This window comes from Suncus etruscus, chromosome 15 (genome assembly GCF_024139225.1).
Source record: "Suncus etruscus isolate mSunEtr1 chromosome 15, mSunEtr1.pri.cur, whole genome shotgun sequence".
In the NCBI taxonomy this organism is placed as follows: domain Eukaryota; kingdom Metazoa; phylum Chordata; class Mammalia; order Eulipotyphla; family Soricidae; genus Suncus; species Suncus etruscus.
The window spans coordinates 27,291,058-27,318,574 of record NC_064862.1 but is presented as its reverse complement, the minus strand read 5'-3'; the positions used below and the strand labels follow the sequence as shown (position 1 = coordinate 27,318,574).

General features: G+C 44.7%; 1 protein-coding gene across 1 annotated transcript; it reads left to right on the top strand.

Annotated features, from left to right (window-relative positions):
- The first annotated feature begins 429 nt into the window (after positions 1-429).
- LOC126029772 (serine/threonine-protein kinase TAO3-like) lies at positions 430-20,677 on the top strand. The gene is given in 7 exon segments (XM_049788076.1): positions 430-456; positions 1,446-1,685; positions 3,907-3,919; positions 3,922-4,118; positions 19,009-19,160; positions 19,162-19,189; positions 20,516-20,677. Coding segments are annotated over 7 exon segments (819 nt in total).
- Positions 20,678-27,517: the final 6,840 nt, after the last annotated feature.

Below are 27,517 nucleotides of genomic sequence, written 5' to 3'. Positions count from 1 at the left end.
GGGACCCACGAGGTCTTTGGTCCCCTTTCTATTCTGGGGGAACTTTGACCCTGGCCATTTGACTGGTCAGTATTAAAGCACTTTAAAGCATCTGCTGGAACTCATAAGCCTCTTCATTTCTCTGCGCCGGGTAACTAAATTAGGACTTCCGGACCTTTCAGGGGGATAGGGCGAGAGCAATAGCATAGCAGTAGGGAGTTTGCCTTGCATGTGGCTACCCAGAATGAACCCAGATTCGATCCCCAGCATGCCATATGGTCCCCTAGCCTGCCAGGAGTGATTTCTGAGTACAAAGCCAGGAGTAATTCCTGAGCACTGCTGGGTGTGGCCCAAAACAAAAAAAAAATTGGGGAGGCCACATCCAGCAGTACTCAGGGTCACTCCTGGCTCTGCACTCAGGAAGGCACTCTTGGGGATTCTCAAGGGATCATGTGGGATGTCGGGGATCCAACCCGGGTTGGCCTCACTCAAGGCAAACACTCTGCTGTACTATTGCTCTGGCCCCTGGGGTAAAATAATTTTAAAATAGTGTTAATATGTATGCTTTGGGGTGCTGAAGCAAATCCCGTAGGTAAGGCATTGCCTTGAACGTTGCCAACCATGGTTCCATCCAGGATTCGGTCTCCCAGGTAACACCAGGAGTCACTCTGGAGCACAGAGCCAGAAATGGCTCCTGAGTATCCCTGGCATCACTTTGCTGTGCACTGCTGCATATGGCCCAAAGCTCTCTCTCAAAACATGTACAAAATACACACACACACACACACACACACACACACACACACACACATCTAACAGGATATAATGGACACGATGAAAAGGAAGCAATCTCATTTACTTTTTCCCTGTGTGTCAAAAAATAGAAAATGAAGAGATAATGCAGGGGATGGCACTTGCCTTGTGTGGTCCCTTTCCTGGCATCCCACAGGGTCCCCCAAGCCTGGCAGGATTCCTGAGAACACAGAGCCAGGAATAACCCCTGAACATTGCCAAATGTGGCCCCCAAACCAAAAATAAATGGGGGGTACAGGAGAATGAATAGCATTTTGTAGCTGAGATGGGTGTGGATTGCCCATCTTATTAATGGTGGACCCCAGGGTTGGAGTAATAGCACAGCGGTAGGGCGTTTGCCTTGCACACGGCCAACCTGGGACGGACCTGAGTTTGATCCCCAGATCCCATATGATCCCACTAGGAGAGATTTCTGAGTGCAGAGCCAGAGCCCTGAGCACCGCTGGGTATGACTCAAAAAACCAAAAACAAACAAAGAAATAAATGGCGGGTCCCAGGCAGAGCCCAGATCTCCAGGGATTGCTTTCCTCCTGTATGACATCACGAGGAGACAGGGCTGGCCAGTCTCTGCCATCTCTTGTTGAGCGGCCCACTTAGCCTGTCAGCTCACTTCCACTCACTCTTGCCTCTTCTCTCCTGCCCCCCGAATCCAGGAGCTCAATAAGAAGAGGACGCAGAAGGAGATGGAGCACGCGATGCTGATCAGCCACGACGAGTCCACTCGGGAGCTGGAGTATAGACAGCTGCACACGCTACAGAAGCTGCGCATGGACCTGATCCGCCTACAGCACCAGACTGAGCTGGAGAACCAGCTGGAGTACAATAAGAGGCGAGAAAGGGAACTGCACAGGAAGCACGTCATGGAGCTGCGGCAACAGCCCAAAAACTTAAAGGTGAGAGGTGGCCGCAAGGGTCTTCTTCCCATGTGGTGCCCCCCCATCCAGCTCAGAGCTGGGCTTTGCACTCGAGCTTCTGACCCCCGGATGGAATTGAATTGTTCCAAGTTAAGAATCCTGGATCCACCCCTGCGGACCCTGAAGCTCCAGAGCTGGAATGGAAGAACATGTGTGTGACATGCTCCACGAGAGATTAGTCCCGCTGATCTCGAGCCCATGATACCAATATAATCGCTCTATGTTTCTGTAGGCCAATTCTTGGGCCTCCATCATGACCTGACTTTTAAACATTGTAATTTGGAGGGTGTCTGGAGGGATAGCACAGTGGTAGGGTGTTTGCCTTGCAAGAGGCAGACCCGGGATAGACCGGACTTTGATCCCTGGCATCCCATATGGTTTCCCTTTGCCTGCCAAGAGTGATTTCTGAGTGCAAAGTCAGGAGTAACCCTTGTATAGCCCCCAAACTAAATAGCACAGCTGTGAGGGTGTTTGCCTTACATGCAGTCAACTCAGGTTCAGTTCCTGGCATCCCATATGGCCCCCCTGAGCCTGCCAGTAGCGATGCCTGAGCGCCACCGGGTATGGTACAAAAACAAAACAAAAATATAATATGTGGACCAGAGATAGTTTAGAGTTTAGGGCACTTGCATAGCATGTGATTGACCCCAATTGGAATCCCTAGTTCCAATAATGTGTCCATCACTGTCTCCATCACTCCTGAGTAACAGAGCCAGGAATGGCCCCTGAGCACAGTAAGATATGTCCCTCAACACCAAATAACAAAAAACAAAGTGGTTTGTACACAAACCAGCCCCTGGTTCTAATTACCCCTCCTCCCAAATAAGTGAATTATTTGGCAGAATAGTTTTATTATTATAGTAATTTTTACCTTAATTACTGTGCTATTCAGACAGACCCTAATATAAAATATAAGGGGCTGGAGACTAGCATAGAGCATTTTGCCTTGCATGTGGCTGACCCAGGATGGACCTCGGCTCGATCCCCGGTGTCCCATATGGTCCCTCAAGCCAGGAGCGATTTCTGAATGCAGAGCCAGGAGTAACCCCTGAGCGGCACTGGGTGTGGCCCAAAAACGAAAGAAAGAAAGAAAGAAAGAAAGAAAGAAAGAAAGAAAGAAAGAAAGAAAGAAAGAAAGAAAGAAAGAAAGAAAGAAGAAAGAAAACTAAATTAAGTGGAGAAAGCATATGACTTTGTATAGATGTGACATCTCCCATGGGCATGGGAATGATGCATGTCCCAGCAAGGGGACTTAACTCCTGTTGACACATATAGGAAACTGACCTCAGTCAAATTGGCGTGATCCTCTCTAGCCACGAATCCTCACCTGTTATCAAAACTCTTCCAAACACTCACGGTACGCCCATGTAACCCTCAGGCAGGGTAGCCCTAGACCCTACTTTCTGCATTTGTTATCTACCATATCATCATTAGCCAACATGCATACATGTTACATATAGCAACATGCCAAGATTTTAACACACAAAGCCTCCGAATATTCCACCCTGCTTAGAATGGCATCCCACTGCTGAAATTCATCATTTCCAATCCATTTGTCAATTTAAAAATATTTGTATTCACTTCATATAAAACCTACAATATTGGGGCCAAAGCAGTAGCACAGTGGTAGGACATTTTGCCTTGCATGCAACCGACCCAGGATGGACCCAGGTTCTATTTCCAATATCCTATATGGTCTCCCGAGCTGGCCAGGAGCAGTTTTCGAGCACAGAGCCAGGAGTAACCCCTCAGGTTACTCCTGGCTCTGTGCTCAGCAGGGTATGACACAAAAACAAACAAACAAAAATGACAATATTGGGGCCAGAGTGGTAGCACAGTGATAGTCATTTGCCTTGCACATGACTGGCCCAGGATGGACATGGGTTCAATCCCTAGCATCCCATATGGTCCCCTGAACCAGGAGCAATTTCTGAGTGCAGAGTCAGGTGTAACTCCTGAGCGCCACCTGGTCTGAACCCCCCTCCCCCCAAAAAATACAACCTACAATATTCATAGCATCAACGTGCATATCCAGGTCAAATGTATTTGCTGCCACATTGATTTGCTGCTAATACAGGTCACTGCATGAAAATGCGGTGACCCCAGCATCTAGATTTGCGCCATTAGGATGAAAGCCTCTCTCTCCCATCACTGACGAGTCTTTCTCCTTCCTCTTCTCATTTTTCTCCCCCAACACCAGGCCATGGAAATGCAAATAAAAAACAGTTTCAGGACACTTGCAAAGTACAGACCAAACAGTATAAAGCACTCAAGAACCACCAGTTGGAAGTTACTCCGAAGAATGAGCACAAAACAATCTTAAAGACACTGAAAGACGAGCAGATGCGAAAACTTGCCATTCTGGCAGAGCAGTATGAACAGAGTATAAATGAAATGATGGCCTCACAAGCGGTAAGTGGGTAGGTTCCGTGCCACGGCTGCAAAATCTCTGGGTGCCAAGGAAATCAAGAGCCCACCTTTGGTTTCCAGGACGAGGCTGGCTCGCTCGCTCGCACATGCTTGGGATCTTGGTGTTTTTATCCACCCCCAAGAAACGAAGGAAATGCCGACCCTGAATAAAGTCAAGTCTGTGTGGATCCTTGCCAGAATGTACCTTAAAAAGATGGAGTTCAAGGAATACCATGCTAACTCAGACCTGTGGCACTTAGGGACCCAAAGGGGGAAATGTGATGGCTTCTGCATACATGACATCATGTGTTCATTCATCAGAGGTTGCCAGGCATGAGTGAATAAGACACACAGACACAAGGGCCAGAGAGATAGCTCGGTGGTGAACATTTGTCTTGCATGTGGCAGACCCGAGACAACCTGGGTTCGAATCCCAGCATCCCATATGGTCCTGTGAGTGCTGCTGGGTATGGCCAAAAACAAAAACAAAAAGATGCACAGACATGGCCATTCAATAAACTTTAAATGTGAAGTTTAATAAACTTTAAGATGAGAGCAGTGAGCTAGGGGCCAGAGCAATAGCACAGAGGTTGGGTGTTTGCCTTATACATGGCCAATTTAGGACAGACCAGAATTCAATCCCCAGCATCCCATATGGTCCCTGAAGCCTGCCAGGAGCAATTTCTGAGCACAGAGCCAGGAGAAACCTCTGAGCACAACTGGGTATGCCCCCCACCCAAAAAAAAAAAACCAAAACAAGACAAAATTTAAAAAAAGAGCAGTGAGCTAGAGAAATGGCACTGGGTCCCCAGTTTCTCAGGTTTTTGTTAAGCAAGCCAGGATGTCCATTAGTGAAGACTTTTCTAAAAGCATTGTACTTTAAGATAGGAGGTAGGGCCAGAGTGATGGCGCAGCGGTAGGGTGTTTTTGGTAGAGTTTACCTTGCACAGAGCTGACCCAGGACAGACCATGGTTTGATCTCCCAGCGTCCCATATGGTCCCCCAAGCCAGGAGTGATTTCTGAGCACCTAGCCAGGAGTAACCCTGAGTGTCACCAGTTGTGGCCCAAAAACCGAAAGAAAAGAAAAGAAAATAGGAGGTACCAAAAGAACAAAATAAATAAAATAGGAGGTACCAAGGATTCTGTGAGAATAAGTAGAAGCAACTAATCTGGTCTTAGGAAACACATTTCTCTAAGAACCAAGAAGCTTATAGGAATTTATTCAAGTAAAGTGATTTTCTACAGAAAGGAACCTACCAGGGCAAAGGCCTAAACCATGGACAGTGTATTTGGGGACAGGACTGAAAAAGTTTATAAGAACCCAGATTTGAAAGAGGAGGCTTGTGGGACCCCCACATAGGAAGGCCATAAAGCTCGGGGTGTGTGTGTGTGGCGGGTCTTTCCTGGTAACTCAGTGAAAGTTTCTGCAGGAAATGAGTCTGATTAATAGTTGGCCAGTCAGAAGAGGCAAAGTTGATTCTACCAAGCTTCCAGTGTAGACTTAGACTCAAAGGCCTGAAAGAAGCTGGTACACTGGAGAAACACTGAGTGGCTGACTTTTATAGGGAGTATTCAAAGAAACAGGTGGATAGTCATGGGTCAGGTCTTCAAAATCCAGGAGTTATTTTCATTATTCTCTAAGCACTGGAGAACAGCTAAAGTCTTATTTTTTAGAAGAAAAGTGGGGCCCGGAGAGATAGTACAGTGGCGTTTGCCTTGCAAGCAGCCGATCCAGGACCAACGGTGGTTGGTTCGAATCCCGGTGTCCCATATGGTCCCCCGGGCCTGCCAGGAGCTATTTCTGAGCAGACAGCCAGGAGTAACCCCTGAGCATCGCCAGGTGTGGCCCAAAAACAAAAACAAAAAAAGAAGGAAAGTGGCAGGATCATTTTTGTGTTATTGAAAGATAGTGACAGTATGTGGTAAGTACAGCAGAGACCTGTTAGAAAGTGATTAGAATACAGGGCCGGGCGGTGGCGCTGGAGGTAAGGTGCCTGCCTTGCCTGCGCTAGCCTAGGACGGACCGAGGTTCGATCCCCCGGCGTCCCATATGGTCCCCCAAGAAGCCAGGAGCAACTTCTGAGCGCATAGCCAGGAGTAACCCCTGAGCGTCACAGGGTGTGGCCCAAAAAACCAAAAAAAAAAAAAAAAAAGAATATTCCAGGAGAAAGTAATGAAGGCCTCAAATAAGGGAGAATTTCCTCCTAAAATGGGGGAAGGATTGGGGAAATATTTCTGCAGGACAAGACTCAGTATTCATTTTGAGAGGTTAGCAGCACAAGTAGGTTGATTAACAGGAAAAGCATTGTTTTACAAAGATGAAAAGCAGGTGGGATACTTTTCTATGCTTGAAAGAGGATTGAGTCTCGTGGGCATGTTATCTGAGCAATGTTTGTGTCCAAGGACAAAGGCCCCATAACATATTTCTAGTCCAGGGAGATGGCAGAAGAAATGACAAAAGGTTAGTTAGGCCTGGGGGCTGGGAATATGGCTCAGTGAAAACATCTGCCTTCCACAGGGTGTGGGGGAGATTCTGGATTCAATCCAGCACCCCCCCAAAAAAAAGTCTAGAAACCATTATATGGAGCGATCATGAGCCGTTAAGAGTAAATGAGGTTTTCTAAGAAAAGGAGATATTGTTAGAGAGGAAGGAAGCTGAGGACCAATTTTGTTCTCAAATGTTGGACAATTTTTTTTTGTTTTTCGGGACATTTTTTTTTGTTTTTTGGGTCACACCTGGCAGCACTTCAGGGTCCACTCCTGGTTCTACGCTCATAAATTAACCCTGGCAGGCTTGGGGTACCATATGGGATGCCGGGATTTGAACCACCATCCTTCTGCATGCAAGGCAAATGTCTTACCTCCATGCTATCTCTCCAGCTCCCAAATGTTAGACATTTAAGGGCTGAGAGGAAGTAGGCCAGAGACAGATGGTCAGTGACTGGGGATGTTGTAGGGGATGGGAATGGGTAGTGATTATACATAAAAGAAAACAGAACAAAATAAGTTCCTAATCGGTTTTCCGCATCACAGGAAAACCAATTGGATGGGATGGTAGATTCGTCTATCAACAGAGTGGGGACTTGAAACAAATTATATTAAAAAGTGATTTTTTGGGGGCCGGAGAGATAGCATGGAGGTAAGGTATTTGCCTTTCATGCAGGAGGTCATTGGTTTGAATCCTGGCATCCCATATGGTCCCCCAAGCCTGCCAGGAGCGATTTCTGAGCATAGAGCCAGGAGTAATTCCTGAGTGCTGCCTAGTGTGACCCCCCCCCAAATGTGTTTTTTTAAGTGAACTAGAAACAGTATATTATACAAGACTGATTTTTCTATATCTTTGAAGGAAGGAAGGATTTTTAAAAAAGGTACGTCTAGAGGAAAAGCTAGATAAGGGAGGATTTCTGCTACTCACTGTTAAGTCTATGTTCCTAGGCAGAGTCTATGAGCCAGAACATTCTTTCACCCTACAAATGTTTTATTGAACATCTACACAGTGCCCTGGGCCTCATGCTATCGACTGTGGTGGGTAGGACAGTCATGAGCCATCTTCATGGAATTTCTAGAGGAAGTTCTAGAAGGAAACAGGTTGAAGTAGTCTTCTCAGGGTATCAGCCAAACAAGAGGAAATGTGTAAACTGTATGTATACCAAGGATGCTCTCCTGGTCTGAGAGTGAAAAGGAAAGTGTCTCAATCATATATGCTGATTATTTAGGGGACACAAAAAGGTGGGAAAGACAGTGTCCCTTTTAAAGAACCTATAGACTTTCATCACATTAAAAATGTGGAGGATGGGGGCCGGAGAGATAGCACAGCGGCCTTTGCCTTGCAAGCAGCTGATCCAGGACCAAAAGTGGTTGGTTCGAATCTCGGTGTCCCATATGGTCCCCCGTGCCTGCCAGGACCTATTTCTGAGCAGACAGCCAGGAGAAACCCCTGAGCACCGCCGGGTGTGGCCCAAAAACCAGAAAAAAAAAATGTGGAGGAATGGTTGCCGGAGAGATAGCATGGAGGTAAGGCGTTTGCCTTTCATGCAAGAGGTCATTGGTTCGAATCCCGGCGCCCCATATGGTCCCCCCGTGCCTGCCAGGAGCAATTTCTGAGCCTGGAGCCAGGAATAACCCCTGAGCACTGCCGGGTGTGATCCAAAAACCAAAAAAAAAAAAAAAAGAAAATGTGGAGGATGTGACAGAAAATTATTGTGAAAGAGTCAAAGTGGGCACTAGTTGGGGGGCTTTGAGTTCTTAAAAGTTTACTCATTCTAGGCTGGAGCGATAGCACAGCAGGAAGGGCATTTGCCTTACACAGCTGACCCAGGTTTGATCCCTGGCACTCCGTATGGTTCCCCTGGCCTGCCAGGAGTAATTTTTGAGTGCAGAACCATGAGTTAATTCCTGAGTGCCACCAGTTGTGGCACAAAAACAAACAAGTTTTTTCATTCTCCTGAAAGTTCTGGGAGGCCATGGAAAGAACAGTAAGGAGGCCCTGGCATCCCATTTATATTTCTTTTTTTGTTTGTTTGTTTTTGTTTTTGCGTCACACCCAGCAGCACTCAGGGAAATTGCTCCTGGCAGGCTCAGGGGACCATATGGGATGCCGGGATTCGAACCGATGACCTGACTCATGACCTGACTCATGGGATGCCGGGACTCGAACCGATGACCTGACTCAGGGAAATTGCTCCTGGCAGGCTCAGGGGACCATATGGGATGCCGGGATTCGAATCGATGATGGGCAGCATTTAGTAAGAGAGTGGACGTGACAAAATGAGGTGTTTAAAGTGAAGAGGACTTCCAGCCTATAGTTTGAAGACAATAGTGCATAATGGCGCCATTTACCTACATGTTTAAAAAAGGGGAAAAATAGGACCGAGAGATAGCACAGCCTTGCATGTTGCCAACCCAGGAGGGACCCGGTTTGATACCCAGCATCCCATATGGTCCCCCAGCCTGCCAGGGCCAATTTCTGAGTGCAGAGCCAGAGGAACTCCTGAGCATTGCTGGGTGTGGCCCAAAACCCAATCAATCAATCAATAAAGTTTAAAAAAAATTTTAAAGGGGGGGAGCAGTTTGGGGAAGTAGAAAAGGAAAAATGATGTCAGATGAACTGGAACTGGATGGTCCAGGCAGGACTTATCTTGGAGAAGATTTCTCTAGTGGACTGGTCAGGCTAAGCTGGAAAGAGAAAAAGGGATAGAGGGGGCCAGAGACACAGAGACAGAGACAGACAGAAAGACACCGAGACAGACAGACAAAGACAGAGAGATAGAGGGAGAAAGGAGAGAGAGAGAGATCCCCAACAGAGGGATAGAAGTAGGAATCATGCTCAGAGATGCTTATTGAAGCTTCTGGAATAGATGAAATTCCATAGGCCAAAAGTGAGATGAGGGGATTCCCCCCTCCCACATTTGTTGGCCTAGGAAGTCAGGGAGGAGCTGGCAGGGAGGACGGAGCCAACTCAGAAGGAAGAAGCGACTTTGACTCCCAAAAGATTCAAGAACAGAGAAGGAAAATACCCTTCTAGGGGCCTGAGCAATAGCACAGCAGGTAGGGTGTTGGCCTTGCATGCAGCCAACCCATGTTCAATCTTTGGCATCCCATATAGTCCCCTGAGCCTGCCAGGATTTCAGAGCTCAGAGCCAGGAGGAATCCCTGTGTGCCACCGGGTATGGCCCCAAACCCCAAAAAACAAAAAAACTCTTTTAGGTACTCTTTGATGACTTCACTGTGCACTATCTGATGAGAAAAGGAGTGACAGAGTGAGCTAAAGGGAAGGCAGCAGTCGAGACAGCTGGCTCACAGGGGCCTTCTCCACCTTTGCAGCCAAACATGGCATCCAAGTGCCCCATCAGTGATCAGTAAGATGGGAGAGGACTAGAGGAATGGATTTGGGCTCCTGATTGCCTCGGATGGTCCGGAACAGTGGCCTTTCTTCTGGGGAAGGGACCAGTAAATTTTGGTCACTGCAGCTGTCCCTTACTCAATGGCAACCATATGCCAGGTACTGTTCCAAATCTTTATCTCTTACCTCATTCCACTTATTGTGAAACCCCTTTGAAGTTGTTTTGTTTTTTTTCTTACCATAATTTATAGCTAAGTGAGAAACTAAGATTTAAGGTTGAAAATGGGAGTTTTTTCCCTGGAAAGGAGCAGATAATACTTTACAAAAAACTTTATTGATTGATTAATTGGTTCTTGGGGCCACACCCAGCGGCGCCCAAGGGTCACTCTTAACTCTGCACTCAGAAACCGTCTCTGGCAGGCTGGAGAACCATATGGGATGCCAGGAATCAAACCGGGTTCATCCTGGTAGGCCACATGCAAAGCAAGCGCCCCACCTCCATGCCATCTCTCTGACTCCCATATAATACTTCTAAGTTGTATAAACCTTAGGGTTTCTGGCCTATTACTATTCTGGCCTATTACTCTGCTCTGAAAATGTAAAAGCAGCCAGAGACAATATAAACTTGTATGCGATTGTCTCTGTCCGAATCAAGTTATGCAAAAACTGGGGTGGGCCAGAGGCTTAGTACCGGGTTCAAGTACTCGCTTTGCATGTGGCTGACACTGTCTCAGTTTCCTGGCATTGCATATGTTCTCCTGAGCCCCATTAGGACGAGGGACCCCTGAGCATTGCTGGGGATACCTACCCACAAAATAATAATAATAATAATAATAATAATAATAATAATAATAATAATAATAATAATAAATATTTTTATTTAAAAACAGAAAGCAGTCATGTAGAGTCCTTGGGCAAGAATGTGCCCATTTCTGGCTTAAAGAATCACTTACCTCATTTTTAAGGGATTTATTTGTTTGTTTGTTTGTTTGTTTGTTTTGGTTGAAGGGCCACACCCGGCGGTGCTCAGGGATTACTCCTGGCTCTGCACTCAAAAATCACTCCTAGCAGGCTCGAGGGAGCATATGGCATGCCAGGGATTGAATCTGGGTCTATTCCCAAGTCTGCACCAAGTGTAAGGCAAATGCCTTACTGCTGTGCTATCACTCCAGCCCCATTAACTTATGTTTTCAAGGCCTGGAAGCTTATGCATTGCTAAGTCACGCTGCCTTTTTTACACGATAGATGAACCCACTTTATGGAATAAACATATTATTTACCCCCACTTTGAAGGGGGAGAGTGGAGAAGAAATGCCCTGCAGTGCTCGAGGACGATTCCTAACTCTGTGCTCAGGAGTGACGCCTGGCAGTGCTCACGGGAACTATATGTGGGGCCAGCGACCCAAACTGTGGTTTGTTGGGTACAAGGCAAGTGCCCAGACCCTTCTACTGCCTCTCTGGCCCCTAAAATATTGATTTTGGTTTGGGGGATCGCACCCTGCAGCACTCAGGGGCTAGTTCCTGGCTCTATGCTCAGAAGGGACCCCCAGAAGTCCTCAGAAGAACAGATACAGCGGCAGGGAACGACCCAGGGCTGTGGCCATCATTGCCCTCTGCAAGGCAAGTGCCTTAGCTCCTGGATGAACCCTCCGACCCCTTGAAACTTTGCAAGCTTTTGTCCTTTGTGGCTTTTGAGCGATGAATACCAATAGCTACTAGAATGTCTGTCTCCTAGGCTGACATCAGGCCTGGCGTGGAGTGAGATAGTCACTGGCATTCATACAGATGCCAGACGAGGTATCGGGGGCCTAGGGTGAAGCACTCACTTTCTTGGTGAGAGCAACAGCCACTAATGCAGACACGTAGGAGAGACTGGCATCCGTTGCCTTTATGGATAAGGAACTTTTTTTTTTTTTTTTGGTTTTTCAGCCACACCCAATGATGCTTGGGTTACTCCTGGCTATGTGCTCAGAAATTGCTCCTGGCTTGGGGGAACCATATGAAACACCAAGGGAGCAAACTGTGGTCCATCCTAGGCTAGCGCCACCAAGGCAGACGCCTTACCGCTCCGCACCACCACTCCAGCCCCTATGGATAAGGAACTTAGCAAGAGAGAATGGAGATGATAATAGTCTTCCTGGGAGCCATCAGCCCCTTCGGCCTTTCTCAGTCAGGCTGTTCTTGCTTTAGATTGTTGGTATTTGGAATCTCTTCACTCTGAGTTCTAATTGGGATAAGAAGAGGAGAGGTTGAATAGTGAAAGCTGCTAATAATAATAATAGTGAAAAGTTTAATAGTGAATTAGTAAAAGCTGCTAATGTTAGAAAGTATTAGAAAATATTATTAGACTAATATAAATAATAATATAATATAAATGATATAAATAATATAATATAAATATAAAATATTCTAATAAAATGGTAGAAAGTATTACAAAATATTAGAATGAAATATAAATAATAAACTAGTAGTCTAGTAAAATATTAGAAAATATTAGCAAGTATTATAATAATTATTCTTAGAAAGTATTCATAGTTATTATTATCTAGTATTATATATACATATATCTATTATATATAATATTTCTATTAATATCTAATAATTATTAGAAAGTTTTTTCAAAGTCTTATTACAGCCTTTCTTTTGGGGGGGGGTTGGGCTACACCCGTTTGATGCTCAGGGGTTACTCCTGGCTAAGCGCTCAGAAATTGCCCCTGGCTTGGGGGGACCATATGGGATGCCGGGGGATCGAACCCAGGTCCTTCCTTGGCTAGCGCTTGCAAGGCAGAGACACCTTACCTCTAGCGCCACCTCGCCAGCCCCTATTACAGCCTTTCATGTTCATTCGATAGCACAGACCTCACAAAAGTAATTCAAAAAGAGACTATTCTCAGGGCTGGAGAGATAGCATAGAGATAAGGCATTTTGCCTTGTATGCAGAAGAATAGTGGTTCGAATCCTGCCATCCCATATGGTCCCACGAGCCTGCCAGGAATCCCAGGAGCGATTTCTGAGCATAGAGCCAGGAGGAACCCCTGAGCGCTGCCGGGTGTGACCCAAAAACAAAAACAAAAAGATACTATGCTCAAGATATTTTTTTTCTTTAAAATGTTTTAGTTACTGTGATCTACAATTTCAGTTAACAATAGAGTTTCCGATACACAATGTCTCCACACGACCCCTCCCTCCACGGTGTCAGCAGAAATAGCTGTTTTTAGCTCCTCTAATAAGATTTTCAACCGTCATTTTGCACTCAAGACAGTGAGATAATCGCCACAAATTGTTAATTGTCCCCAAGTCTTACGTGGTAGGTAAAGAATCATAAGGTGAAGGAAGCGGAAGTATCTTTGCAAAAAGTATCTTTGGCAACAGGGGCCAAAGAGATAGCACAGCGGTAGGGCATTTGCCTTACACACAGCCGATCCAGGACAGACGGTGCTTGGAATCCCAGCATCCCATATGGTCCTCTGAGCCTGCCAGGGGTGATTTCTGAGCACAGAGCCAGGAGAAATCCCTGAGGGCTGCCAGTTGTGAACCAAAAACCAAAAACCAAAAAAAAAAAAAAAATAAAAATAAATAAATAAAGGTGGGGGGATTAAATGGTAGGGATAGAATTTGCTTGTTGATTATTGCTTTGGGTGGGTGGGGGGGACCATACACAACAGTGCTCAGGGCTTACTCCTGGCTCTGTGCTCAGGAAAACACTCTTGGTCGTGCTCAGGGAGGATCCTAGGTGGTGCTGGGGATCAAATTAGGGTCAGCCACCTGCAAGGCAAGCCCTTCACTCCTGTACTATCTCTCTGGTCCCCAAATGACTCATGTTCAGCTGCCTCTCCGTGACCAAGGGCTGGCCCTCCACCATCAAAGGGGTGAGGAACCACTTAGCCTACGGGGAATCTGCAGCTAAACTTGAACTAGATTCAAAATGTCTCATCGAAGGATTCAGATCTTCGTTCTTCGCCTAAGGGTCTGTCAAATCTAGAATCTACCACGCCTGTAACAAACAAGGGGCTCATTGTCCCCAAACATAGTCCGATGACTTGAATAGTGAACCTTCCTATTGGCTCGCTTGGATTTTCCTCACAAGCACAGATGTATATTATGTTATATACAATATTAAAATATAATTATATACTTTATTATATAAATAATATATAAGATACATTATTTTATAACTGTATGATTATATGTTAGTTGTCATGTTCACTAACATATAACTATAATGTATTATATAACTATGTTTTATGTCATTATATAATTAAATATCTTATATAATAATGCGTAATATATACTACAAAGTCAGAGGCTCTAATATTTAAAAGGAAACTTTTAATTTTAGACTCTGAACTTCACTGCTTCCAGTCAGAATATGTCCTTTAAGATTAATATTAATGAAGGGCCGGAGTGCTAGCATCATGGTAGGGCATTTGCCTTGCATGTTGCCAACCTGGAACAGATCCGGGTTCCATCCCTGACATCCCATGTGGTCCCCCAAGCCTGCCAGGAGCTATTTATTTTCTTTTTTTTTTTTTTTTTTTTGGTTTTTGGGTCATACCCGGCGGTGTTCAGGGGTTACTCCTGGCTGTCTGCTCAGAAATAGCTCCTGGCAGGCAAGGGGGACCATATGGGACACCGGGATTCAAACCAACCACCTTAGGTGCTGGATCGGCTGCTTGCAAGGCAAACGCCGCTGTGCTATCTCTCCGGGCCCGCCAGAAGCTATTTCTGAGCACAGGGCCAGGAGTCAGCCCTGAGCACTACCAGGTGTGGCCCCAAAACTATAAAAAGTTTAATATTAATGGAGGCAGATATATCATACAGAGACGAACACACTTGCCCTGCTTGCATTGGATTCTAGCTTGATCCCCAGCACCAACTAAGGCTCTCCACGCTTGACCAGAGCCACCCCTAAGCACACCAAAACACCCAAAAATCTTCCTAAGTCTCAAGTTGAAGTTGTAAGGCATCTTGTGATGCCCTCCCTTTCCTTCCTGTGGTTAGTCTTATGACAGGAGAAAGCACACACATTTGGCTTTGGTGCTCTGGTGCTCAGCCAGGTGTGTGGCCTGCTCATGTGCTTCACCATAGCTGGTAGTCTTCGTGGAGGGACCCAAAGCATGCTGATGGCATTTGCCAGGGGTCACTCCAAAGCTTACTCAAATGCTCACCACTTCTTGGCCGTGATACTAATACTTATTAGTTGTGATACTTGACAGAGTTACAGCCCCCCCCTTTTTTTTTAAATAAAAAAGCTTAATATTTTAATCGGTCTGCCAAAAAGCTCTCACACTGGCCAGCCAGGGTCATCTCCCAAAGGAGATGAGCCCCACTCAAGGTCATGAGGAAGATTCTATAGGGAAAGGATAGAGGGAGGTTCCAGCTTTCTGATCATCTTTAAATGACGGGCTATTGTGTAGGGGCACAATAGGTGTAGGTGTGTAGGTGGTGTCAATAGAAATAGGCTTGTGAAGACCTGGCATGTGACTTTTACCATATGGTCCTTACAAAATGGTGTCTCTCCCTGCTCAGAATCTGAGAAGCCTGCCATGTGTCCTTCACAAAATGGCATCCCTCCTTGTTCAGAATCCAGGTCCCAACATTCCCTCCTCTTCTTATGGATTGCTCTCTCTCTTTTTTTAAAATTATTTGATTCTTTTTTTTTTTTATTGATTTGGTTGCTTTCTGGGCCACACTTGGTGGCACTCAGGAATTAATCCTGGCTCTGTACTCAAAAATCGACCCTGGCAGGCTGGGAAACCATATAGGATGCTGGGAGTTGAACGGGGTCCCTCCTGGGCTGGCCGCATGCAAAGCAAAAGCCCTACTGCTGTGCTATCTCTCTGGTCCCGATATCTCCTGTTTTTAATGGTGCTTCCACAGACCTGTTTGCAATGTGGCCAGAAATCAAAGAGTCGGGGGTCACAAAGAACAGGGCTGCCTGGACCATGCTCAGCCCATCTGGGACACCAGGGGATTGGCCTCCCAAATGGACACATACAAGACAGTGAGTGTGTCAAGCCACAGTGTTCTTTCTTGGGCCCAAAGCTCACTTCTCCAGGAGATCTTGAACTGCGTGACTTGGAATAGACTTTTTTTTCCTGCTGACTGCAAGATAATATGTAATAGTCAAGAAAAGGGAGGGCCTACACTGCTTGCCAGGAATATGAACAATATTAATAGTACAATGGTCTATTTCTCAAGTTTGATGGAAATTGTGATTATTTTTTAGATTTAAGAATATCCAGTTTTGGGGCCAGAGATATAGCATAGTGGTGCTTGCCTTGCAATCAGCCAACCAAAGACCTAAGAGAGTTGGTTCGAATCCTGGCATCCCATATGGTTTCCCGTGCCTGCCAGGAGCTACCGTATTTTCCGGTGTATAAGACGACTTTTGGGGGCCTGGAGAGATAGCACAGCGGCGTTTGCCTTGCAAGCAGCCGATCCAGGACCAAAGGTGGTTGGTTCGAATCCCGGCGTGCGTATGGTCCCCCGTGCCTGCCAGGAGCTATTTCTGAGCAGACAGCCAGGAGTAACCCCTGAGCACCACAGGGTGTGGCCCAAAAACCAAAAAAAAAAAAAAAGACGACTTTTGAGGGCCCGGAAAGATAGCACAGCGGCGTTTGCCTTGCAAGCAGCCGATCCAAGACCAAAGGTGGTTGGTTCGAATCCCGGTGTCCCATGTGGTCCCCCATGCCTGCCAGGAGCTATTTCTGAGCAGACAGCCAGGAGTAACCCCTGAGCACCGCCGGGTGTGACCCAAAAACAAAACAAAAAAAAAGACGACTTTTGAAACAAAAAAAAGTTAACCAAAAGTCGGAGGTCATCTTATATGCCGAGTATATCCCGAAAAATGTTTCAATATGCCGCTATACGAAAATTGTCTGAATATTGCCACAAAATGAATTTTCCAACTGATCCTGCACCAATCACTGCGAGGCTACTCGGACCACCTCTCTAACTCAGCCAATCCAAGCAGGCTTTTTATGCATGCAAATTAGACAGTGTTCTGGACCCGAATCTACACTGTCAAAAGCCTGCTCAGATTGGCCAGAGTCAGAGAGGAAGTCTATTACAGTAGAACCTTTGGACCTTTGCTTATTGTGATTGGCTCACTGTGGAAGATAGAGTTGCAGCACAGGAACATTCTGTCTTATACAGCAAATGTAGGCCTAAACCTATGTTTTAACTGTAAAATTAGGGGGTCATCTTATACGCTGGAAAATACGGTATTTCTGAGTAGATAGCCAGGAGTAATCCCTGAGCACTGCTGGATGTGGCCCAAAAACAAAAAAAAACAAAACAAAACAAAAAGAATATCCAGTTTTAACTATCTTTAGGACTTGTTTTGTTTGTTTGTTTGTTTTTGGTTGGTTGGTTTTTGGTTTGGGGACCACACCCAGCAGTGTTCAGGGGTTACTCCTGGCTCTGCACTCAGAAATAGCTACTGGCAGACTCAGGGGACCATATGGGATGCTGAGGATTGAACCTGGGCCCAACCCAGGTCATCTGTGTGCAAGGCAAATGCCCTACCGCTGTGCTATTACTCCTGTAGGCCCTGTAGGATGGTTTTAATATGAAAGATATCTAAATATGGAACTCGTCCAAGTCCAAGTTGGAACAGCTACTACTATTCATTGAACACAGGATATGCATCAAGAACTATGCCTAGGATTTTATGTGATTTCTTTAATCCTCATTAGTGCCAGACAGTAAAAATTATTATTGAGGGACCGGAGAGATAGCATGGAGGTGGGGCATTTGCCTTTCATGTAGAAAAACAGTGGTTCGAATCCCAGCATCCCATATGGTCCCCCGAGCCTGCCAGGAGCGATTTCTGAGTGTAGAGTCAGGAGTAACCCCTGAGCACTGCCAGGTGTGACCCAAAAACAAAACAAAAAATTATTATTGAGGGTTTTTTTTTGGGGGGGGGTTGGTCTTTGGGCTACTCCTGTGGGCACTCAGGGGTTATTCCTGGCTCTACACTCAGGAATCATTTCTGACAAACTTGGGGAACCCTATGGGATGCTGGGGATTGACCCAATCCTCTGTTCCTCCCTGCTATCATTCCAGCCCCTATTATGGGTATTTTCTTGAGATTGAGAGAGAGAGAGAGAGAGAGAGAGAGAGAGAGAGAGAGAGAGAGTGAGAGAGAGAGAGAGAGAGAGCGCTTTTGCCTCATATGCAGCTGACCCAGGTTCGATCCTCAGCATCCCATTTGGTCCCCTGAGCCTGCCTGGAGTGATTTCTGAGTGCAGAGCCAGGAGAAACCCCTAAGTACTGCTGAGTGTGACACCCCCACTTATAGAGATTAACTAAAGTCCCAAGGTCATGTACTAAATTAAAAGTGGGGCTAGTGGGGCCGGAGTGATAGCACAGCAGTAGGGCATTTGCCTTGCATGTGGTCAACCCAGTATGGACCCGAATTTGATCCCCAGCATCCCATATGGTCCTCCGAACCTGGCAGGAGCAATTTCTAAGTGCAGAGCCAGGAGAAAGCACTAAGCACTGCTAAGTGTGACACCCCCCCTCTCCAAATTTAAAGTGCCAGAGTGATATACCTAAATTAAAAGTGGAGCTAGTGAGGCCGGAGCAGTAGCACAGCAGTAAGGCATTTGCCTTGCACATGGTCAACCTGGGACGCACCTGAGTTCAATCCCCAGCATCCCATATGTTCCTCTGAGCCTGGTAGGATTGGTTTCTGAGTGCAGAGCCAGGAGGAACCTCTAAGCGACACTGGGTGTGATGTAAACAAACAAAAAACAAAAACAAAAAGTGGGGCTACAGGTCAAGTTCAACAGAGTCTGCCTTGAAAGTGTTGTGTGTGGTCAAGAAACCTGGGTTTTCATCAGATTGTCTTTAAATAATAATAATAATAATAATAATAATAATAATAATCAGAACATGAGAAGACAGCACTCTGCTGGATTCCTCACTGAATGTGCCCAGGTCTCTGTTCTTCTGTCTTCCTCTGCACATGAGACCATCTCTCATAGTAACCTGTGTGCTGTGAACTCGGCGTGACTTACAGTGAATATCTTCTGTGCCCGCAGTTACGGCTAGACGAGGCTCAAGAAGCAGAATGCCAGGCGCTGAGGCTCCAGCTCCAGCAGGAAATGGAGCTGCTCAACGCCTACCAGAGCAAAATCAAGATGCAAACCGAGGCACAACACGAGCGTGAGCTCCAGAAGCTAGAGCAGAGGGTGTCTGCGCAGAGCACACCTTGAGCAGAAGGTACGAAAGGTCCTGGGTCTTCATGTGCCACCGGGGTGGGGGGAGGGCAGAAGGGACAGGACTGGGTGGCTGGCATGGGTTTGGCCCTGGCTACACACTGAGCCATCAGACTAGGCCCTGGCTCACAGTCTGTCCTTCGTTCTTGTTCTGCCACCACCAAGAGGGAGAGAGGTACCACACCACGGGCAGGATGCTAGGCTCAAGATGGTTAAATCCCTGGCAGATAACTGATCCCAAAGCTTAAGCTTTGTCCCCTGCTCAGAGGGTCACAGGAGAATGGCACAAAACCTACATGGTATTGTGAGCCAATACCATGGCTGAACTAGCAGGAGAAGCCAAATACATTCTGGTCTTGGATTGGGTTTTCTTATTTTTTAATTTGATTGATTGATTGATTTTTGGGCCACACCACGCAGTGCTCAGGGGTTACTCCTGGCTCTGCACTCAGAAATTGTCCCTGGCAGGCTGGGGGACCATGTGGGTGCCAGGAATCAAACCGGGTTCCTCCTGGGTCGGCCACATGCCAGGCAAATGCCTTACTGCTATAGATGATTGATAGATAGATAGGTGGATGGATGGATGGAAGGATGGATGGATGGATGGATGGATGGATGGATGGATAGATAGATAGATAGATAGATGATAGATAGATGATAGATAGATAGATATTGGTGCTATCTCTTCGGCCCCTAATCTGGGATTTTGATGCTTTCTACATTGAGAAAACTCACTGGCAGCACTTTTAAAATTTGAAAACAGAAAATAAAAGAAAATATTTAAATGAAGCCAGGCTGATACTGCTGTGCAGAGAATTGAAATATCTATTGCCCTCAGTATTGCTGCAGAATTTGAGGCAGCAAAGATTTCTGAAAGTTCCCCACCATTCGTTTGCTTAATTGGTTATTTTTGTGCTTTCTCCCCCCAGTTCCTGGAGACCAAGCAGGGAGGACTGATTTCCCAGCTCCTGTCCTAGAACCAAATTGCTAATGACTGGAAGTGGTGGCATATTGGGGCCCCTCTCAAAGCATCACAATCTTATTGTGCTTGAGTCACTTTTAGCTTCTCCTGCTGAGATGGGGGTGCTGATTTTTTTTTTTCAGGGCCCAGTGCCACGCTGGCTAAAATGGTGGTACTCGTCCAAACATTTTTCTAAATATTTTTCTTCTTTGGGCCAAATTTGAAACCCAGTGGATCAACTACAAGGTTTTGATTGATCAAAGGCCTTGCCCAAATTCACTCTTTAGTTACTAGGCGCTGTTTGGTTTTGGGGTGAGGCTTTGGAGCATGGCTTTTCCCATTAAGAGCCAGTCACTGTGCTTCTTTCAGATTGAAGAGGAGCTGGCTGCCCTTCAGAAGGAACGCAGCGAGAGAATAAAGTTCCTGTTGGAAAGGCAAGAGCGAGAGATTGAGACTTTTGACATGGAAAGCCTCAGAATGGGATTTGGGAATTTGGTTACATTAGATTTTCCTAAGGAGGACTATAGATGAGATTAATTTTTTTTGCCACTTACAAAAAAAAGAGAGAAAAAAAAAACAAAAAAAAAAGAAAAGAAAAAGAACAAAAAAATAAGGAAAGAAAACAGAAAACAATTCCGACCTTGCAAAACTACATTCCCCATTTTGAAGGGCGTTGCTCTCTCACTCTCTCTCTTTCTCTCTCTCTCTCTTACTCTTACTGACATCGCGTCGGACTAGTGCCTGTTTATTCTTACTCCATCAGGGGCCCCTTCCTCCCCCACGTCAATTCCAGTGCTGGCCAAAGCTGGCTCTGTTTTCTATTCATAGTACACATCACAGTATTAACGTGATTCAAAAAAAATGTTTCAGTGAGAACCTTGGAGATCATTTTAACAGAACCAATAAAAAACCAATAAGGAACAACAACAACAACAACAAAAGTGGATGTATATTGCTTTAAGCAATCACTCATTACCACTGATCTGTGAAAGTAGAGCAAAAAATCAATAATAAATAAATAAATAAATGCCAAGGGGGAGAGAGACAATATCCGCAGCCTTACACCTTAACTAGCTGCTGCATTATCTTATTTTATTTTTATTTTTTTGGTAATTTATTCATCAGGAATTAAAAAAAACAAAGTTTTATTAAAGATGGAAAAATTTGATACATTTTACAGAAAACTAATTGTGATGTACATATCCGTGGTGACATATTATTACTTTTTTGGGGACAGGGAGGGCGGGCGGGGTGAAAGAGATCTTGTGATTTTTAAGAAGCTGCTGGCAAGAGTGGATCTTGTCTCCAGCATATTCTGATTGTATCATAATCATTTTCTGCTGTTGCAGAAGATGTGAATACACTTAAAGGCGCTCACAAAATCCCAGTAGCACAAATTGGGCTTTGGCAAATCGTGTATTTTGTGTATAGAAGGAATTTAAGGAGAGGTATTACTTATTTTCATATTGTATTTTAACTGTTTCTCTGATCAAAATTTTTTTACTTCCTCCTCCTCCTCCTCCTCTTCCTCCCTGCCTTCCTCCTTTTCCAATTCAGTATTTGGAGTTTCAACACTTGTCTCTCAGTCAGATCATCTCGATCTTTTGATCTTTTTTGTTTTTTTTTGTTTTGTTTTGTTTCTTTATTTCCCTTTCCTTCCCCGCCCCACCCTTATGTCCCATATCTTGATCATATATATCACATTATTCACACGTTCAAACTGTGTATTTTCTTACAATAAAAATGATGAAAAAAAAAGGCTTTACTTCTTTTGCATGCACTTTAAAAAAAAAAACCAACGACAACGACACTTTTCAGGTTTCAAGGAAGAGCATGATGACTGTCAGAGCTTTTAATTATATTTGTAAATAAAAGTGTTCATCACATCGCCTTGCTGTGTTATTGTAGCAGGAAGCTTCCCTTCCAGGTTCGCCAGCTCATCCATCATTCAGAGAGAGAGAATGAGAGAGAGAGAGAGGAGGAGAGGAGAGAGAGAGAAGAGAGAGAGGAGAGAGAGAGGAGAGAGAGAGAAAGAGAGAGAGAGACAGAGAGAGGAGAGGCCCTTCCAAAACTCTTCTTCCTAGTCTTGCTCCAGGAAGAGTGAATCAAGATTGTAAGTCTGCCCAGTTTCCTCAGCAGATCTCAAGCTTGAAAGGCATCTTTCTACCCTCAATGATAGCAAAGGACATCTATGCATGGACACACACACACATACATACATATCACACACACACCACACACAGACACACACAACTGGCCAGTCAACATGTGTAGCTGAAGAGAGTCATTACACATCATTAAAGAACAGCGTGTTAAGGGAAGACATTTTAACTAAATATTAACTCAGTTGTTAATATTAACTAGATATTTGATGAAATTGAATAACTAAGTTTTAACTAAATATTCTGAACAATCTCCTAATAAAGTAGGTACTTCCCATATTCTGCCTTTGCTAGAATTTTAGGTATAGGATAGGTGAATATATAATCACATATATGAATATATATATAATAATTACCGGCATTTTCCAGCATATATTTCCGGCATATAAGATAACTTTTCAACCCATGAAAAACTTTAAAAGTCAGGGTCGTCTTATATGCCTATATATACACCATGATGAAACTTACTCCAGCTTCAGGAACGAGTGATCCACCCCCCTCTTCCCACTCACTGCATTCCTCTGTTCAGCTTTTATGAGACACAGAGGAGACGTTCTGTCTCCCTCAAGCTGTCCTATTAATCACTGCACCCCAGCCAGCTGCTCTTGGGGGAACCCCCTCTCCCTGCTCTCAATGTAGATCACAATTGAAAAAATCAGTCACTCACAACAAATGACAAGTGTAAAATGATTATTGGCGCTCCAAAGTCTAGCTTTGTTGAACATCTACTGTTAACCTTTAAGGGTTCTACTGTTTTTCTCTTACGTTTTTTAATTTCCATTCGATGTGCGTTAAAAGAGAAGTAGTCTCAATCGGCGAATATAGTCCAAACCCTATATTTTAACAGGAAAAGTAAGGGGTTGTCTTATATGCCCAGTCATCTTCTACATTGGAAAATATGTTAGTTAGCAACTTTGAAAGTTTCAAATCATATCCAGAATCTCTTCACGTGCACTTTCAAAGAATATATCCATTAAATTAAATTAATGACTTGTTCTGAATCAACCTCTGACTAATTATTGATCCCATTAGTAACTCTGCACCCCTCCCCTAAAAATAACCTTTTATGTTTTTCCTTAGTGCCTCTAGATTTTATTCCAGCACACATTGTTATATCATGAATAGGGCAGAGTGTTTCTCTTAATTATAATTAAAATCTTGTTTTTCTAAATTAAAAACTTCTAAACTCGGGCCCGAAGAGATAGCACATTGGCATTTGCCTTGCAAGCAGCCGATCCAGGACCAAAGGTAGTTGGTTCGAATCCCGGTGTCCCATATGGTCCCCCGTGCCTGCCAGGAGCTATTTCTGAGCAGCCAGCCAGGAGTAACCCCTGAGCAACGCCGGGTGTGGGCCCCCCCCCAAAAAAAACAAAAAACAAACAAACAAAAAACAACAAAAAACTTCTAAACTCATTCTGCATCTTTGTGTGAAAGTATTCTAAAATAGGAATACGAAGGCTGTTTATCTCTTCATTGAACACTCCAGGTACTTCTCAAACTAGAGATTCTATTTTCTATTTCTCCAGTCTGCAACTTCATTCAAATGGCTTATTTTCTTTGATTTACTGAAATAAGACATTTTGATGAGTACAGTCTCTTGCTTAAAACTTTCTAGTCGTTCTTGATTTTGCTTTATTCAGTATGTTTACAACTTATTTTATTGTGGTTCTGAGGCCATACCCGGTAACACTCAGAGGTTGTTCCTGGCTATGTGCTCATAAATTGCTCCTGGCTTGGGGGACCAAATGGAATGTCAGTGACCGAACCTAGGTCTGTCCTAGGTCAGCTGCGTGCAAGGCAAATGCCCTACCACTGTGTTATCGCTCCGGCCCTTACATACTTTATTTTTTATGAGACATAAATCTGTTTTACAACTCACCTCTGCCACTTCTCTAAACTTAACCCCAATTAACTTCACTCACAACACTCAACCATAAATTACATTCCTCCTACAAATTTCTCATTATTCCATATCTACTGAGGGTCTTATTCTTTTTTATATCTGAATAACAACCCTAAGTGAAGATAACAATAGTTGCTAGGAACTTTCCCTAGAATATTAGACTGAGGCATGATCTACCACCTATGTATTGCCGGTTTCAATTGGATTGACAAGAAAAAGCCTCGTAATTTGACTTCATCGAGATACACAACTACCCTCAGAGGAGGAGATAGTTCAAAATGATGGAGTGCATGCATGGAATTCGATATCCAGGACCGCATGTCTTCTGAACACCAGAGGATGTGGGCTTGGTGGTCCTAAACAATGGCACTTGCTAAGGTAGAAGTGAAAACCTTCAAGCAGATGACCAAGGCCCTGGACCCAGGCACCATCTGGGATATCCCTGTGACTGGATTAGAGAGGCAGGTAAAACTACTCCAGAGCCTAGTTTTGAAGTCCACCCTCATCAACAATGGTTCCACCCCTACCAATCTCTTCAGGACAGCCTTTGGCCTGCTGGGGCAGGGACGTGATGTGATGGTCAGCCCCCAGCCCAAAGGTGAACAATGAGCCATTCACAAGGCGGCCTATGACCCTTTTTTTTTTTTTTTTTTTAATTTCTTGGTTTTTGGGTCAGAACCGGCAGCGCTCAGGGATTACTCCTGACTCTACGCTCAGAAATCGCTCCTGGCAGGCTCAGGGGACCATATGGGATGCCAGGATTCGAACCACCGTCCTTCTGCATGTAAGGCAAAAGCCCCACCTCCATGCTATCTCTCCGGCCCCATCATGACTTTTCTTTTTTCTTTTTTTGGTTTTTGGGCCACACCCTGTGACGCTCAGGGGTTACTCCTGGCTATGCGCTCAGAAGTTGCTCCTGGTAGGCACGAAGGGACCATATGGGACACCGGGGGATCGAACCGCGGTCCGTCCTAGGCTAGCGCAGGCAAGGCAGGCACCTTACCTCCAGCGCCACTGCCCGGCCCAATCATGACTTTTCTTAAGCAGCCAAAACTGTTTAAGCCTAAAATAAAAAATGTTTAAGCCTAAGCATTTTATCAGTGGACCAATACCGTTGGAAAAATCACTATTGAGGATATGGGTACTTTTATCCTGATGTTCTTAGCATATATTTTTATATGTAATAGACAAAAAATGGTTCTTTGAGGTGTGATCTGCCACAAACTGATCAACTGAGAGGCTATCTTACTGTGATGCTTTTTCATTAAGAGGGAGATACCGGGGCCCGGAGAGATAGCACAGCGGCATTTGCCTTGCAAGCAGCCGATCCAGGACCAAAGGTGGTTGGTTCAAATCCCGGTGTCCCATATGGTCCCCCGTGCCTGCCAGGAGCTATTTCTGAGCAGACAGCCAGGAGTAACCCTTGAGCACCGCCGGATGTGGCCCAAAAACCAAAAAAAAGAAAAAAAAAGAAAAAAAAAAAAAAGAGGCAGATACCAATGAGAAGTCTAAACCACATTTGGATTTTATTTTTTTTTTGTTTTGTTTTGGTTTTTGGTTTTTGGGCCACACCCAGCGGTGCTCAGGGGTTACTCCTGGCTGTCTGCTCAGAAATAGCTCCTGGCAGGCACGGGGGACCATATGGGACACCGGGGTTCGAACCAAGCACCTTTGGTCCTGGATTGTCTGCTTGCAAAGCAAACGCCACTGTGCTATCTCTCCGGGCCCCACATTTGGATTTTAATTCTAACCTCTCCTTAATGTTAAAATTTTCTCTATCTGAAAAGATAGGTTCAAGCCATTCAGTGTTGTATATGGTGCTGGGATGCTACGTATTTACTAGGGAGCATTATTCTATTAGGAATTATATTGATGACACTGAAGAGAAGCAGGATGAAGATGGTGAAGAAAAGTGCCTGTGCATGCAAAATACAGAAAGACAGAAATAACGGAGATTCTCTACAAAATGCTTCAGTGGAAGAGTATGACAATTAGCCAAAAGCTATAAAATTATTATCAAATGCTTTAGGTCACTGTTTTCTTTCCGGGAAACTTTTGATAGAAAGAGGCTTCTTTTATTCATCTATTTAAATTTAGAGTCACTGTAGTTCCTTAAAGTCCTATAATCATGTTTGGGGGAAGATCTACAGAATACCAGTTTCATTTATTTCTGAGAATACATCTCCTTTCTCTATTTCCTTTGTCTCTCTTGTCATGCTTACCAATTTTATTTTTTGTGGGTTTTTTTTTGGGGGGGAGAGTCATACCTGGCAGCGCTCAGGGGATACTCCTGGCTCTACACTCAGAAATCACTCCTGGCAGGCGTGGGGGGACCATATAGGATGCTGGGATTCGAATCAGCGTCCTTCTGCATGCAAGGCAAATGCCGTACCTGCACGCTATCTCTCTGGCCCCATGTTTGCCAATGTAATTGACCTTTCAACCTTATTTTGTTTCACTGGCTTTTCTCATTGTTTCTAAATTTCCTATTTCATTTTTCTGCTTAACTAGGATGTGTGTGTGTGTGTGTCTGTGTGTCTGTGTGTCTGTGTCTGTATCTGTGTGTCTGTGTCTGTGTCTGTGTGTCTGTGGTATGTGTCTAAAGAGTCTAGAGGTAAAATTAGGATATTGCTTTGAGCCTCTTACTTGCTTAAAATCAAGATAAATGTAATGTTTCTTTGAAATACTTTGATCATAACTTGAAAATTGATGGAAACGAAATGGTATTAATATTGAAGTATTCAGAAAACTTTGTGACATTCTTCTTTTCTCATTGTGCAGATTAATTTTAATGTTATGAACTAAACTAAGAACAATATTAAAAGGCAGAAGAAAAATTGCAATATGAAATATACAAGTGGATTAATTTTCCTAGAAATATGTCCTAATGTATGTGTATTTCGTCAGAATATCCGATTTCATCTTCATTAGTATATAGATAAGCACATAAAAATACAACGTTTTAGTTGTCTTGACCCGACGCTGGTGTTATTCAAGAAAGACATCTGCGTCCAAATTCTGGGGTTTGGGGTTTTATTATTATTTTAGGGGCTAAGCCCAGGGGCAAGCTCTTAACAGCTTTATTCAAAATGAAACTTGCTTATGGTCTTTGAAACGAACTCTTTTCTTGGTGCTTTTTCTGCTGCTTTTTGTGCAGCAGCAGCAGCACAGAAAGCCCAGCAGCCTTCGCCGGGGCTTAGGCCTTAGGATGCCCTTAGGTGGAGGAGCCGGCAGGATGGGGTACCCACAGGGCTGGGTGGTCTCTCGCCTGCCAAGACAAAGCACAAGGATGCATCCCAGCCTCGG